Source organism: Jatropha curcas, chromosome 3 (genome assembly GCF_041381405.1).
Source record: "Jatropha curcas cultivar XTBG-Jc1 chromosome 3, XTBG_Jcur_1.0, whole genome shotgun sequence".
NCBI lineage: Eukaryota > Viridiplantae > Streptophyta > Magnoliopsida > Malpighiales > Euphorbiaceae > Jatropha > Jatropha curcas.
Genome location: NC_143153.1, coordinates 32,788,615 through 32,804,238, shown reverse-complemented (window position 1 = coordinate 32,804,238; position 15,624 = coordinate 32,788,615). Strand labels below are relative to the sequence as shown.

Genomic DNA, 15,624 nt, shown 5'->3' with positions numbered 1-15,624 from the left:
TCCAACAACCTCTTTCACTATGGTTAGGCCTTGGCTCATGCTTTTGAAGGACAACAGAGGCTTGTCCACTATACAAAAACTGTAACAGCGACAAAAACACCTCGTATCCCACAAATGGCGTAAACTCCAATTTTTCCTCTTCATGAAACGCATTTCTAAACCTTCAAAAACCCTCGGCATGAGCTTTGTCTTTGATAAAATCGATGCTCAAGTATATTGAATTTGATGGAGAGATTGGTACATATAATATAGAGAAATAGAAAGGTTTTAAACTCAAGATCAAAATATCAAAAATTCTATTTTAGAGAAACACAAATAAGAAGAAGAAAAACATATCAAGAGAGAACTGTTAAACATCGAGAGGAATAGAGAGAGGACGAGAAAGATAGAAACGCTGAAAATGAGGACATATGTGTAAATATATCCGTGTACGTAAATATATCCGTGTACTTTATAGAAATGTATAAATATATTTATGTATTTTGCGAAAAAATTTTGTGAAATTTTAAATTTTGCGAGTGACCTATTATGCCTAAACTTATGAATTTTGTTGTTGGATCTCTCTATACTACTAATAACATTTTGTTATTCATGTGCAAAATATTCATTTATGATTAGTATAATATTTAGAACAATAATTTTTCATATTTTGCAACTATCTATTAAGTGTTTAATTAATCTAATTTTATAAATTTAAATATTCAACAGAATAATTTTTGTAAGTTAAAGTATTTAATTTATATAATTTTATAAATTGAAGCGTCAAAGTAAAAGTTGAGGGCACCATAAACTTTTTTTTACGCAAAATAGAAAAATAAATTTATGCATTAAATTAAAAAATCTTAAAAATTGTTATTTTCATTGTTAGGTACAATAATAAACAAACTAGCAAGATGTGCGCCTTAGTAAACTAGTTCGATATATGGGTCGACTTCACAAAGCAATGATTCCTTGCACGTGTCAAACAGATGCTATTGCTTCAAAATGTCAATTCTACTCGATCCCACAAAATGTCACATTCAATCAATTCTCCCCCTAAAAGCCATAACCCTTAAGCATAAAATTAATCAGCATAACATGACCTATACAGTATGTTTACCCAGATTGGAGATTAGTGCCATCATTCACCACTGATCCCATTTGTTTATGAAGTCATTCCACATTGCTGCAGCAATTGATTCTCGTAATGAGAAAGCAATTTGCTCTTGAATGGACGAAGCCAACTGCATTTCAGGTTGATCATCAAAATCAGGAAGTTCTTCCAATGCCACACCGCCAATACTATCAAAAAGCCAATCATTTCTGTCCTCACGTCGGATGTAATTGTGCAAAACACATGCAGCAATTACTATATCCCTTTGGATATGAAAACCATATTGAGGTGCAAGTTTGAGGATGGGAAATCGAGTTTTCAGCACATTGAAAGACCTCTGGATGAAATTTCTTAGAGACGAATGTCGGTGGTTGAACAGTTCTCTGGCATTTCTGGGTAACTGATTTGCACCTCTAAATTCATGGAGATGATAGCGAACTCCTAGATATGGTGCAATAAATCCTTCCATATTTGAGTATCCTGTGTCGACTAGATAAAATTTTCCTGTTACAGAACAATTAGTGATGATGAGAGGGACACTAAATTCATTCAAACAACTAGAAATGATATGGAAGCAGCCTTCCATACCATGGAAATGGCCTCACATGCAGACGAGCTGTGTGTGTACGTGCAAATGTCCATAAATAAAAAGTGATGTATCAAAACTACATCAGATGAACATAAAGAGGAGAACCTTCAGGTATGCGAGGAAAATTCTGATCTGGATCATCAAGGACTGCTCTTAGCACACGTGAATCTGCAGCTGAACCTTCCCAACCAGGATAAATAAATATAAACTGCAAGTCAAATGTGCATGCTGCCAAAACATTTTGTGACAGAACACCTTTTCTATCACGAAATCGAGATTGGTCTTTGGCTGGTACATGTGCAGGGATATGCATACCATCTATGGCTCCAATACAGTCCTGCTTGAAGAAAAATTCAAGTAAGCAGTGTAACAATTATACATTTAAAAAAAAAAAAAAGTACAAACAGATCTGTAAACAAACCTTGAAATATGGGTAAAACCTATTACTACTGAGAATTTCTGGAGGAGTGTTGAGAGGTGGTGGTTGAAGGAATTCCCGTGAAAGTGACTTAATTGCCTTCAATACATTATTAAAATGCCGACTTATAGTTTCACCTGAATGTTGAAATCGTTCTTGAATTACTCTGTTACGCTCATTATGACCAATGACATTTAAGAAAATTGCGAGCTGTTCCTCTATCATGACTCCAGCAGTATCACGTAACATGGCTCTTTGTCGTAGTGTGGTACATAACTTGTGAAACACATGTTTATCCATCCGAAACATTTCTCTGCATAAATCATCAGGGCCATCCAGCACTTCAGTCATAAAGGCACTTCCGCTAGGTGATGAACTGCAACGAGGCTGCCTGTTTATACTGTTATAATAGTAGTAGCCTGCAGCAGCAGCAACTAATTCCATCTCGTCCAATTCTAAGTCAAAGTCGTCCATGCAAGCTGAAGTATCTGTAGAAATCGAATTAAAATGCAGAATATGTAGCACAAATGCAAGTAGTTAAATTTGCAGATATAGACAAATCAATTGAATGCATTTCTATCACAAACAGAAGGTAGCATATGTCTCTGGAGACAGAGGTGCTGGTGCAAATAAACCAAAAGAGGGAAAGCAACAGCAGTCTCTAACATTTGAGCCTTAAACTGATGAAACTGCCACTGATCATAAAGTAAAACTAGTTACAAAATGTATGAGTTCCTCCAGAGTACTATACAAAATGCATGAGTTCCTCTAGAGTACTATGGCCATACAGACCATACCCAGAATATGGAACTTCAAAAATGCACACAACTAATAAGCTCTTTTAAGTTTTAAACTATTCAACTAGAGGCAGCATTGCACTTCCCCTGCAACCATGGTAACCGTTTCTCACTCTTGAGAGATATAAATGTCTCCCTGGCATTGGGATTCTCAAATAAATCCAAGGCAAAAAAGTAAATCCTTTGATCAACACCTTGCATCTCATCCAAGACTTTGATGCATTTGCTTATAGAAAAGCGATCCTCATTCTTCATGATTGCAGCGGCCCTCATTTTGGAAGCAGCTGCAATTTCAAGCATAGCATCAACAATAGCATCACCAGTAGCCTTACGACTCCTCTTACGACGACCAGCACTTGAGGGTGTCACCGACTGACGCTTGTTGTGTCCATCCAACATGTTTCCCTCATCCCCAGAACCCGAAGAAGCATCGTCATCCACGTAAGTCATGGGTGCAGTAGGATCAACAGACATGATGACTGTTTTTTAGTTCTCAGTGGCAACCTTTTGTCTCCAACTGTCTTCTCCAAAATAAAACAAAAAGCCCAACATCATTCCAATTCTCTATAAAAACAAATTTAAAAGCCAGTAAGATTATAATGAAAATCATCAACGTTCCCTGAAAATAGTGTAGTAGCTATTTATTAAACGTCAATTTCTGGGTAATCAAATTTAATTAACCCAAGTTTAGATTTTGAATTTTGAACGATAAATCATAATTGTGTCCTTGGTATTTTCTAATTGTGAAAATATGACCTTAAACCGATTATCAAAAACAAACAAATTTGCTCATCCTCAAATAAACAAAATGCAGAATCAAAATATTCTACGATACAAAATTCGAAGGGATCATCACATATCTCTGTGTCCCTCCATTTTCATTTTCTACAAAGCTACTTAGCAGCAAAACAATGGTTCGAAAGAAGGGAAAAAACAAAACTAAAAAATCACAGTAATACCACATTGTAATTGAAGAAACACGAGTTAAAAAAATTAAAAAAAAAAAAAACCTGCAAAGAGAATGAAAAATCACCTTTTGGCGTATTCTTGGGCAGCTATGTTTCCTGGTTTTTGCTCAATGAGCGGTAACTATTTGGATTCTAGGGTTTTGGGTTGCCGTTAGAGGCTTACAGCAAAGAAATCCCTTTCATTTATTAGCATCCGGAGACAATATAGAAGGGAATTGTGATCAGACCCGTACAAGTTAATTATATTAAGAACTTTACTCTTTTACTCGTTAAAATTAAATAATTCGATCGTCGCATTTTTTTTTACTTTCAAATTCATATATTACTATTTTCTATAGGCCAATTATATAAATATATCCATATATTTTATAGAAAAAATCTCATAGCATCCTAAATTTTTAATTTTTGTGAGTGATTTATTATGCTTTTGAATTTACAAATTTTGATAATATTATATCCTTTCTATACTACTCATAACATTTTTTGGTAGGCAATTCCATTTTTGTACTTTATGTAAGAAATCTTACTGCATCCTCAATTTTTACTTTGACCTGTTGAATAGTTCAATTTATAAAATTATATAAATTAAATACTTCAACTTGCAAAAATTATTCCATTAAATATTCAAACTTCTAAAATAAGATCAATTAAACACTTAATATTTCCTTCGTCCCATTTTGTTGCTTATTATTTCTTTTTTGGATGTCTTAAAAAGTGTGCAAGGTTTCTAAACTTATATATGTAAACAATTTATGATCATTCATTGAATGAAATACTTTTTATTAATATCTCAATGAGTTAAGGATAAAAAATAGTAAAATAACTTTTTTTTTTGACTAAGTTCTTAATATGCGTGTTTTGTCAAATCATGCAAACAAAATTGAACGGAAGAAGTAGATATTGAAAAATATGAGAAAATTATTATTCCAAAGATTATACTAACCACACATTAAGTGAATATATTGCACATAAATACTAAAAATACCAAAAAAGGCCAAATGTATAAATATATCCATGTACTTTATGGAAAAAATTATGGCAACCTAAATTTTACAAGTGACCTATTATGCCTTTGAAGTTATAAATTTTGCTAATATTGTATCCCTTTTTATACTACTACTAACATTTTTTGATATTTTTAATATTTATGTGTAAGATATTCACTCAATACATGGTTAGTATTATCCTTAAAACAATAATTTTTATATTTTTCAACTATTTATTAAGTGTTTAATTAATCTAATTTTAAAATTTTAAATATTCAATAAAATAATTTTTACAAATGAAACATTTGATTAATATAATTTTATAAATAAAAGTATTCAATAGAACAAAACTTATCAATACCACAATTTTTTTAAGGTAAATTACGAGGATGAATTTTGCATTGGGCCGTGAAAGTGATGTTGGAATAGAGTGAACACGGACGTGTTTTTACCATGCTGAACAAATATCAACTGCTCATATGATCCTCTCGTGTTTGAGTTCATTCACCACACTTACAGCGTGGCAAGATGCATGATACTTTTTAAAAAAATAATAATAAAAATAAGGTCCATCATGTGTTTTTTCACAAAATTGAAAGTCGGTTAAAGTAAGAAAGGAAAACAGAATAAATTAACAGTGAACTAGCAACTTAAAAATGAAATTCTTTGAAACCAATATTATTCATACTACACAACCGGTAATCCGTTTGTACATACATATGAAACACATTAAGTTACAACTAATTTGGAGAAAGAAAATGCACCCTTGCAAGCGTATATTCCTTTCTAGCTATCCAAACACCAGTTTGTGACCATTGCACATCCTCCCAGTCAAGATTCTCCTCCAACACCTGTTTTTGGTATGAAAATGCGGCATTGGGAAAACATCAGCTAATTTACTGCTAATAGCGCGAATAGCTCTAGTATCATCTCAATAATAATGCTACCTCACAGAGCCTCATCAAATCAACATTACATGCAAGCAAATTAAATCAGCCCTAAAAAAAAAAATCTATATGATATCTTTGTACCAAAACTTGGAGCAAATATAAATGAGAATTGCCATTACAATGATCATGAATCCGTTATTGGACTCAGTAACACATGTTTCTCCAATTTTCAATATTGTAGACAGGGTAGCATTAATAAATAGCATTTCTCAAGTATTTGACACTCTAATGAACCATGCTCCTCCTGAACAAAATGTTAAAAAGGGCAAACGCCAAGAATCAATGCAAACACTGCACCTTAGATAGAACATCATTTGAAAAGTCTAATAGGGAAACCAGCTTCAAATGTATGCCAGATATATGGTAGATATGCAAAATAGAAATCCATATTCGATTCACCCAGAGACACTATTATGAATACTAACACCTTCTGGAGTGACAGCTAACTGTTATAAACAAAAATAGCTATCGAGTTGAACTCCTACACAAGCAAGAAGAATTCATAATGTCAGTACCTCTACATATTCAAGGGGAAGTGGAATTCCAACAGACCGCATGATCTTCTGTGGGAGGGGTTTCTTGCACCGAGACCACCGAAATACATCAATTAGAATGTTATCAGAGTCATTTTTTTCACCATTCGAGGAATGAGGATGGTGATTATGAGGCTTCTCTGCCTCTTCATGTCCATGAATCAATTGAGTAGACTTCACCATTTTCTCTCCAGTAAAACAAAGTTCATACCTACAGATAATTGCTCAAAATTTTGAAACCAGAACATTGCGAAGAAGAGCCACATGGAGCCATATGATATCAGTAAGAAAAACTTACAACATAGAATGATGAATAATCTAAAAATAAAAATTGATAAGCTGTTTAAAAGAAAGTGCAGGTAAAAATAAAATAAGCAACAATTTCTGACTTTGAGACACCATATGACAACTTCTAGCCGGTGATAGAAACAAATCAGTGCAGTGAGAGAAAGGAAAACCCAATTATGCAAAATACAGAGAAATGAGAGAAAAAGTTATCTTTCATTCCTTTCCTTTTCTGGCACGTAGAATAGCTAAGAGCGAAGACACGCAAAAAACAATACAAAAACTAATAAGATTCACGAGAAAAGAACAAGAAAATTTAGTCTGAAGTCCCAGATGGAGCCTCATCATGCTAGGTATAGCACTAAGAATAAACTGGATACCTGCATGAATGTGTCTCTAAATACAAAACTTCTCCCTTCTTCAAACGTGCAGAAGTATACAGGGGCTTTTTCAGACCCTTGTCAGCAACAATACTGATGCTGTACTTTATCCTGGAAACATTTGCAAGTACGGAAACTCATGAGCAAGAGAGACACGAAAACTAATCAGCACACACAGAAATACCATTTAGAAGCAATTTAAACTAATACCCATTCTCCATGAAAATGATTAAATAGTGAAGATTTGGTTGAACTTCAATGTACAGTGTTCTAAGGTTTGGATAAAACAAGAATACACACATGCAACTATGGAAAAAAAACTAAACAAAAAAATAATATATATATATATATATATATATATATATAACCCCTCTCACCAATGAAGAAAACAAAACCACAGGTGATATGGAAGACTAGGTGGTTACCAACATCTATATTACTTTATCAAGTGTAAAATTAAACAGACATGGATATGGAAGGAAAAAAAGAAATCCAAAAAGAGGGGATTAAGACTCAAATAAAATCACTAGAAAACTGCAAATGATGTCTTAGAGGTGGGAAGGAGGGTTATCAACCTCACTAGTCATTAACTTTAATAAGCACCAGAAATCTAAGAAATTCAACAGCATCTACAATTAATAAGTTAAAAGCTTTAATAACAATATAAAGGCTACACATTAGAATTCAGTTCAAATTGACAAAAATAAATTCACAGTATACAGAGTTCAGAGTTGTTATAAAAGGATGCATTGCAAAGTAACTTCTCTTTTCTTTTACATTTTTTTTATAGTTGATAGGGGGAATAGAGTTGTAAACTTCACATTAATCACCTTCTGTGAAACAGAGAAGTAGGTGCATTGAAAGGAAGATCTATCGATTTGTAACACCAAGTGGTACAACCACCTGATTAATTCAGTTGATTAATGTCAATCAGAAAGAAGACATGGACAACAAAGAGTCTACTTTGCTCAAAACATTGCTGCACAACTATATTAATCTACTTCTAAGAATCTACAAAGATATCCAAACCCCATACAGAACTTTAGAAAACTATACGGAACAGAATCATGTATACCATGGCTCATTGCAAAGATTATACTGTATTGTAACTTCACGCACAAACCTCTGCTGCCGCAGTGCATTCTGAAAAAGGAAAGCCAGCATATGAGCTGATCAAATTTTCAGCATTTCAAAGTAGATATTGTACTTTCTCTCGAACCATAATAATGTTGTGAAATCATTGAATTATTTATTTCTCTTGAAATCTCTTCAATATTTATTTTATTTATTTTTACACGCGACTTTTTTTAGGGGGCCTGCAACGATTATGTGGCATAGGATTTATATCCCTGATGGAAAAAAAGGACAAAAAGGTACTTGCTGGTATTTTAGTAGTACAGAATTATTATATCAATCATTCATCACAAAATTAACAGGCATTGCAATATAAATTACAAAAAAAAAGATGTCTGCTTTATGTCTAGCTTTTATTACTTAGAATATAGGAAGCAAAAGTAGCTGTCTAGTTTTCTAAACAAAATAGTGCAATCACCATTATTTCCAATAAAAATGTTTGAGAGATGGGAAAAAGATTAAATAATGAATGGTTTCCAATAAGCACATCAGTGAATACAATTACTGATTTTCCTGTCATTTATTCTTGAGCTAAGTTCTGTAATTTTTTTCAAGAAGCATAAAGCATTTTGACTTTGCAATTTCCTATGCTTGCCAAGGATTGAGAGAACAAAGGAAGCAGCTTCTTTCAAATAACTACGTTGTCTATAAGAGACGACATGTTAAATAGAATTTGAAAGTTGCATTCTGCTAGATGGTGGTAGGCTGCAGAGCCACCTAACTTGAGTACTCTATACTTGCCATTATGCTTACAGATAGGGCAAATTGAAACATTACTTTTATAGTTTTACAACTATTTTATTTTTTTCGCAAAAAAAAAGGATAAAGATGATACACAGTGAAGTCACAGAAGAAATACTAAAGGTTTTTCAGTAAAAACATAAATCCAAGTATTACCGAAGCTGCAGCCCTTGTAGTCATTGTCCGCTCAACAGCCACAGGAGCAAGGGTAGGCTCCACTGCTGATGTGTGTGTGAGACAAGGCTCAAGATCAATGGTTCCACCTCCTTTCTGGAAAAAAAATAAAAAATAAAAAATAAAAAATAAAAAAAATCATATAAGGCATGACTTGATGTACAAGCCTAACTGTTATCGTAATTCCTCGAATTGTAAACAGCAGTTGTTATGGACTGCAGGTTTTGCAGTAAGCATATGATGATAACAACAAAGTTGATGATAAAAACAAAATTATTATGTGCAATTGTCTCCATAAAAAGACAAATAGTACTTGTCAAGACCTTTCAGAAAACATTTCAGAAAAAATGTGTTGGAAAATAACAAGGACTATTTTGCTACCTTTACAATGCAGCAGCGCTCAACACGGTAACTACAGCCAATTCCAGCTCCCCAGGCACGGGAACGAACATTATTTCTTAGCATCGAAGTATAGCCTGAAACATGTTCCCGAGCTATGATTTTAAAAAACATAAAAACAGAGCACAATTCATACTTAAAGATTAACAAAACTGCAAAACAAGAAGTCAATAATATACTTCATGTCTGTGATGAGACCATCTTTGCTATTTCTTTAACCGTGAACATTATTAGAGAGTACATCTGTGCTCTTTATTAACACGAACTTACAACTTATGCCCATGGCAATGATGTGTGTTAATAGTGATTCTCTTAGGACTGCACTTGAGAAGATTATAGAGTAATTCCATCTTGGTTAAGCACAAAGAATAATGTGGACCTTAGTGATACTAGCTTAAATTTAACTAGATGCTATAGTTATTGGACTAAAAACTATGATCAAACATCGGCAAGCTGGCCTGTTCTACTCTGAACTTGATCAGAGATATAAATGAAAAACACAACTGTAAAGCTTAACTATCATCAAGTCTGCGAGAAAGGCAACAGATGTCAGAAATTTTATTACAGCACTTCCAACTACAACCCTGTGGCCTAGAAAGTGCACATTTACTCGAATTGGTTCACTTGGCTTAAAACCTTAATTTCTTTTTAACAGTATACCTAAACTAAAAAAAAAAAAAAAAAAATACCCAAAAACATATGAAACTTCGATCTTTCTTAGTGATCTCCATCATGGGAAGAAAATAGGTAAGAGAGGCATGGGGTTGGCAGATCAATCGCTTTATTATGCTTAATCCTCTTTCCTTCCACGTATAACAAATAACTAAGATTGCGTGTTAACAAGTGAAAAATGAAACATTATTGAGATTGAGTGTTAACAAGTGAAAAATGCATACCAATGTAAAAGGAAAATGATGACCAAGAAACCAATAAAGTAAACCACAGGGAGGTAAATGAATTTCAAAATCATTAGGGGAACCACATGCATGCAAGTTCCTCTTTTGCCAGAAACAATGCAACCTTGTTATCAATTTCATACAAAGTTTTCTTATTCTTAAGATGAAACCAAGTAGCCAACGGGGGAAAAAAAATCGTTACAGATTGATGCCAGAAAGATTCTGATCATTAGACAGTTCATTAATAAGACATGATCCTTGACGGAATATAACCTTCCATAGTGTATTCCTGATTTCAAAAATCAATTAAATAACCAATATTCTGTACACTTGGCATTGAAATTTCATTGTTTAAATTATTAAAACAATGAACATATAAATAGATGTGGCAAATTTATCCAACAGAAATCCATGACTCACACCAGTAATCATGTCCACGGATTACCATGTTATAAATGGATGTTCTGATCCAATTTGAAATCCCAAAATTCCAAATAGGCAGAAAAGCCAGATTAAAGGAGCTTACTATCTTGTGGAGGCAATACTCGGATAGTAGCACGCAACTCTTGAATGGCAGATGGAGGAGGAGAAGCAGTGGGACGGCAGTAACCTGTGTGCATGAGAACTGCAACAAGTTGCAACAAGTGATTGTTTCTGTATCCCAGTAATATCAACAATCAACAGACTAGAGAAAAATTAATTGTACAAATTGCATCGTATCACCACATACCAGCAACAAGATCAGAGTCATCTGTGTATACATCTGTACCCCATAGCTGGCCACCCCTTACCTGCAATTGATGAGCTCAAATAACTTAAACGGATGCATAAACATGGTTATAAGAAGTAAAGAGCAAGCAGGAGGAGACAGATTGAGCAACTTCAATTGATGGCCAAACCAGTGCAACCCTATAAACAAAAATGCTACTATTGAAGATTAGAGCAAAAGAACCACAAACATAAGGACAAGGAATAGGAACATGCAACAAACAGTTTACGTCAGTCTTTACTTGGTGAACAATAGTTCATTGGTTGAATTAGAAAAGAGCCATTATGTAAGGGAATTTAAAGGATCCTTAGATTAAATGCCATTCCAAAGGAAGACTCCTGAATATGCAAGAGTAACAACCATAGCTGCTGTTACATAAAAATACCAGCACTTCTCCCCTCTTATGAAAAGGTTAAAAAAGCATGCTTATAGAATAAGCATGAGAAAAGCATCAGCAACATGACACATAAAACAGCAGGCTCTTACTTGGCGATTTGTAGCAGTAACATGCTCTGCTGGTATCCTAATTTCAAGTGTGGGACTGTTAAGAGTACTTTCACCATTTTTTTCAACCTGAGATGATTCATATTCCTCCCACAACTTTATCAAATCTTGCATGCATTCTCCAACTTTATAAACAACGGAGGACACCTCGGATTTGCCTGAAGCACCAACAACTATTGAATTTAACAGTTATAACAAAGGAACTATGTAACTCATAAAACTCTAATGCTTGCAAATTTTCTTTTTCCCCTACCCATCATCAAGTGCAAATTGATCAATATTTACTATGATAAGCATAGTTCAGAACAGTACGCACCACGTATCGTGACCAAAAAATCCAAGCACTAGTAGACACTAGATGAGGACTTTTTTTGAACAAGAAAAAAAATATATAGGTGCAAATTATCCTTCCAAGGAGTTCTGGTGATGTTATGCTACTTCTCTGAAAAGCTAATTAAGCAACTTATTAACAAGCTCAAGGAAATCACATAAGGTAATGTCTATTTAGAGAAGAAAAAAAAAACATTATGGAAAAAGGTAACAACTAAATTTTCAGCATATTTAAGAAATTTGGCTTGTGATGATATAGTTTTCATAATTGCTTAGTACCTTCATATCAACAATGATAATGACTATATAAATTAGCATGCTGACTTCCAACGGGAAAAGAAAATATGAGTGAGATCATCTGCAGTGCCAATTATCAAATAGTCGCCTCCAAATTGCAACATGCTTGAAACCTTCCCCGGGCAAAGTTACTTTTATCTTAGCTTACATCCAAACTAATTTTAGTACCAAAACTAGAAATATATGTCAAAAATTTAATTTGAAAGACATGAAATTGGAGGCTTGGAGTTGTACAGACAAAAGTAATTTATGATAAAACTAATATCAGGACAACGATTCACAAACTCCTATTAACCACTTCATGCAAATAAAGTTCTGGCCCAATCAAATGATATATAACAGCTCACCTTGGGACCTGCAAAATAAAGTGGTAAAGGATAAGAATAGAGTTAATCAAACATTTAAAATGAGAAGAAAGAGAGATAATCTATACCAAGTCATTAATCTCTAAAGTATACAAATTCAAGAATGCGAACATGAACTTCTGAAATTCAATGCACATGGTAACTACACATTTGAAAAACAGCAATCTTTCTCTTCAAAATTATTCACAGTTAATTATAACGTAAACTTATATATACCATTCTAGCTATAATACAAACATGGTGAAGAAGTAACTCTTAGAACAAGTGTTATGATAACAAGAAAAATGAACCAATGCAATTACTTTGTAAGTTAGTTCCATATGGAATTTGTTTAGAAATAAAATGATATGATTGCTTTCAAACCATGAGTCATAACAAATACTCCAAAGGAAATAAAATACGTTTTCATTCCTTATGACAAAATTCTCAAAGGTTATTCTCACATCCCACTATATTTTAAAACCTAAAAGTTCCAATACTTGTGGCTTATTCCTGTGACTTCTGGGGGAGGAAGCATTAAGTGAACCAATAAGGATTCCAAACCTAGCTTTGATTATAACAGGCAATGTGTGCAAATTGAGTATATTAAAGTACATATCTACATGATACACAAATAGCAAATTCAATCATCTGGCAAAAATGCTTCAAAACAAATCCACGTATGAGAAACTAAGACAAACCCTTCATTGTCCTGAGTACGAGACCTAAAACGGGGCTCACGATTTGGCACTTGAGGACTGCCTCTGGGCCGAAGCATCCTCTTCCGTTGCTGAACTCCATAGTTAAAAACTTCCCTTTCCCTTTCTGCAGGCCCATCACCACCATCTGCAAATCCATCATCTGATTCTTTGTCATACAACCTGCTGTGCTTCTCAGGCCTATCTGCTTCCATGTCAGCATCTCTTTCTTTCCGCCTATCTCTAGCTTCTCTATCAACATTTTTCCAGCTCTCAAGATCTTTTTGTTTCTTCTGCTCCGAAGTTGGATTTTCCTGCTCTGTCACTCTGCCAGATCCATCCCCCGATTCTTTCTGATTGTCCAGAACCTCTTTCTCTACTCCATTCCATGATTCTCTCTTGGTATGATCCTTTTCTCTCTCTTTTTGCCTTTCCCTGTCCTTTGAGAGATCCTTCCTATCCCTCTCCCATCTCTCTGCTTCCCTCTCTTCCCTAGCTGATTCTTTTCCCTCCCCACTATTATTAACTACTTGAAGATTGCTCCTACGATCGCTTCTTTCCTTGTCTCTATCTCCCCATTCTCGATGTTTTACATCTTTCCTTTTCCTATCTTTATCTTTAAATCTATCCTCACCTTTGAAATCAACTTTGTTCTCACCAACAGCCTCATGTGTTTCTGCATAATCCCTCTCTTCAATTGTTGAGCCTTCCTTCACAATCTCAACTGGGCCTAGGGAGTTACCGCGTGACATATGCCACGGATCCACATGTCCACCAGGGAATTCAGTATATCTCTTTCCTCTATGATATTCTTTTGATTCTTTCCAATTTAACTGACTAGTTGTCACACTAAAGCCATCCTTTTCCATCTTTACGTCATTCTTTGGATCATTATAAGCATCCTTCTCATATTTTATTTCCTTGTTATCATCTGCTCTACTCTCAAATCTTGAATCCTTGTCAACTTTGGAACTTTGGGAATCCCTCTTTGCCTCACTGTGCATCTCTCTTGCTTCAGTCCTCAGATCTCGGCTTTCAACTCTGTGGTCCCTGCTGTCCTTGGAATCTCTTGATTCCAGCCTGGTTTCAGAAGCAACAGAATGAGCATCCATATGCAAATCATTTGAGGATGAAGACACTCGATATATTGAATGCAAAGGTGATCTCCTATCAGCATCGCGAGATTCAGTACGGGGAATTTTTGCAATCCGAGCATCTGAAGCTATCTCATAGGAAGGATGGTATTCGGTTGAAATCCCAGATGTCAGCTTAGGATATGAGCCTGATTCTTCGTGCGGGTACTTTGATGAAGATGAGTGAACACCCTCATCGTGAGATCTTTTTGGAGCATTACTCATTGCAGACAATAAAATATATAACTATACGACTAAATTAAACTAGTAGGAAGTGAAATGCTAAGCGCAGAAAAGACTATCCGGTCTTTTAACCTCTGATAAATAGAGCATTTGCCAATTGCCACTGCAAAACAAGAAATAAACTTTATGAGGCAACGGAATACACATGGAAAATAAAAGAAGTATAAATTATAAAGCTTTAAAATTAAAAAAGAATGAAAATATGTGAGAGGTCCAGAAAGCTTAATCGGAAAAAAATAAAAGTAAGACACAGATTCTTTACCCAGAAGAGAACAGGAGGAATGAAATAATTGAAGTGCAGATAACAACACACACAAAAATAAAACTCGATAATTATAAAAAGATGAGAAATTAAAGGTCAATATATTTATAGTTTTACACAATCTGAACTAATGATTATAGTTTTACACAACCTAAGAAAGGAACCAACTTTCGCAAGGTACGTTCAAATAACCTAAACAATTAACAGTAGGAAGATGAAATAAATCACCGAGAAAAGAGAAAAAAACGATGCCAATGACAAATTCAGACACTCTGAATCAAGCAGCACTTAACCAATTCCTAGATCTTTCTTTAAAAAAAAAAACATTTACACAATTCAAATTTGAGAAATTAACACAATTAAACAAAAATAAAAAGTGCGAGAAGCTTCATTACCTTCTCCGATACTCTCTCCACCAAATAGTACGCCCTCGTTGCACCTCTCTCTCACTTGGTGTGTCTTTTTACGGTTTGTGTCCGTGCGCAGTTCCCTTTCTCGTTTAAACTGCCAATAAAATTGCGAAGTGCTTGCGAGTTCGCCAATTTCTTGTTAGGGCTGCTAAGCTTTCAGCCCATGGACTGTTTTGTTGATTGGAGAGGCATCGAGCCCGTCTTCTCTTTTATTAACCAAACCGACTTCGCTAAACTATAAAATAACTTTAAATGATGTTAGTTTATGTTATTATTACTATTAAACATTGT

The 15,624-nt window shown here is 34.4% G+C and overlaps 2 protein-coding genes across 5 annotated transcripts; both read right to left on the bottom strand.

Annotated features, from left to right (window-relative positions):
• Positions 1 to 896: 896 nt before the first annotated feature.
• Positions 897 to 4,090, bottom strand: LOC105647032 (uncharacterized). 4 transcript variants are annotated; one of them, XM_012233010.4, is made up of 5 exons: positions 3,931 to 4,090; positions 3,092 to 3,418; positions 2,104 to 2,588; positions 1,788 to 2,019; positions 897 to 1,597 (listed from the first exon to the last, which is right to left on the bottom strand). In XM_012233010.4, the coding sequence occupies exons 2-5, from the start codon at positions 3,369 to 3,371 to the stop codon at positions 1,125 to 1,127; spliced, it is 1,470 nt and encodes a 489-aa protein (XP_012088400.1). In that variant the 5' UTR covers positions 3,372 to 3,418; positions 3,931 to 4,090; the 3' UTR covers positions 897 to 1,124. The 4 variants fall into 4 exon arrangements, with proteins under 4 accessions (XP_012088400.1, XP_012088403.1, XP_012088401.1 ...); XM_012233013.4 differs by having other exon boundaries at positions 2,104 to 2,579; XM_012233011.4 differs by having other exon boundaries at positions 3,092 to 3,414.
• Positions 4,091 to 5,501: 1,411 nt separating this feature from the next.
• On the bottom strand, positions 5,502 to 15,525 carry LOC105647031 (zinc finger CCCH domain protein). Its single transcript, XM_012233007.3, has 12 exons — positions 15,319 to 15,525; positions 13,289 to 14,764; positions 12,591 to 12,598; positions 11,599 to 11,774; positions 11,074 to 11,134; positions 10,870 to 10,968; positions 9,430 to 9,524; positions 9,031 to 9,144; positions 8,075 to 8,142; positions 7,000 to 7,110; positions 6,317 to 6,545; positions 5,502 to 5,702 (listed from the first exon to the last, which is right to left on the bottom strand). The coding sequence occupies exons 2-12, from the start codon at positions 14,641 to 14,643 to the stop codon at positions 5,592 to 5,594; spliced, it is 2,427 nt and encodes an 808-aa protein (XP_012088397.1). The 5' UTR covers positions 14,644 to 14,764; positions 15,319 to 15,525; the 3' UTR covers positions 5,502 to 5,591.
• Positions 15,526 to 15,624: the final 99 nt, after the last annotated feature.

What these genes read in the sequence shown, in the direction of transcription:
- LOC105647032 (XM_012233010.4), bottom strand. Translation starts at nt 3,371, where the DNA reads ATGTCTGTTGATCCTACTGCACCCATGACTTACGTGGATGACGATGCT. An exon ending in AGTCTTGGATGAGATGCAAG is followed by an intron (nt 2,589 to 3,091) that starts GTGTTGATCAAA and finishes CGATTTCTACAG; the next exon opens with ATACTTCAGCTTGCATGGAC. An exon ending in TTTTCCTCGCATACCTGAAG is followed by an intron (nt 1,598 to 1,787) that starts GTTCTCCTCTTT and finishes GTTCTGTAACAG; the next exon opens with GAAAATTTTATCTAGTCGAC.
- LOC105647031 (XM_012233007.3), bottom strand. Translation starts at nt 14,643, where the DNA reads ATGAGTAATGCTCCAAAAAGATCTCACGATGAGGGTGTTCACTCATCT. An exon ending in AGTATTGCCTCCACAAGATA is followed by an intron (nt 9,525 to 10,869) that starts GTAAGCTCCTTT and finishes AACATGTTTCAG; the next exon opens with GCTATACTTCGATGCTAAGA. An exon ending in TTAGAGACACATTCATGCAG is followed by an intron (nt 6,546 to 6,999) that starts GTATCCAGTTTA and finishes AATTATCTGTAG; the next exon opens with GTATGAACTTTGTTTTACTG.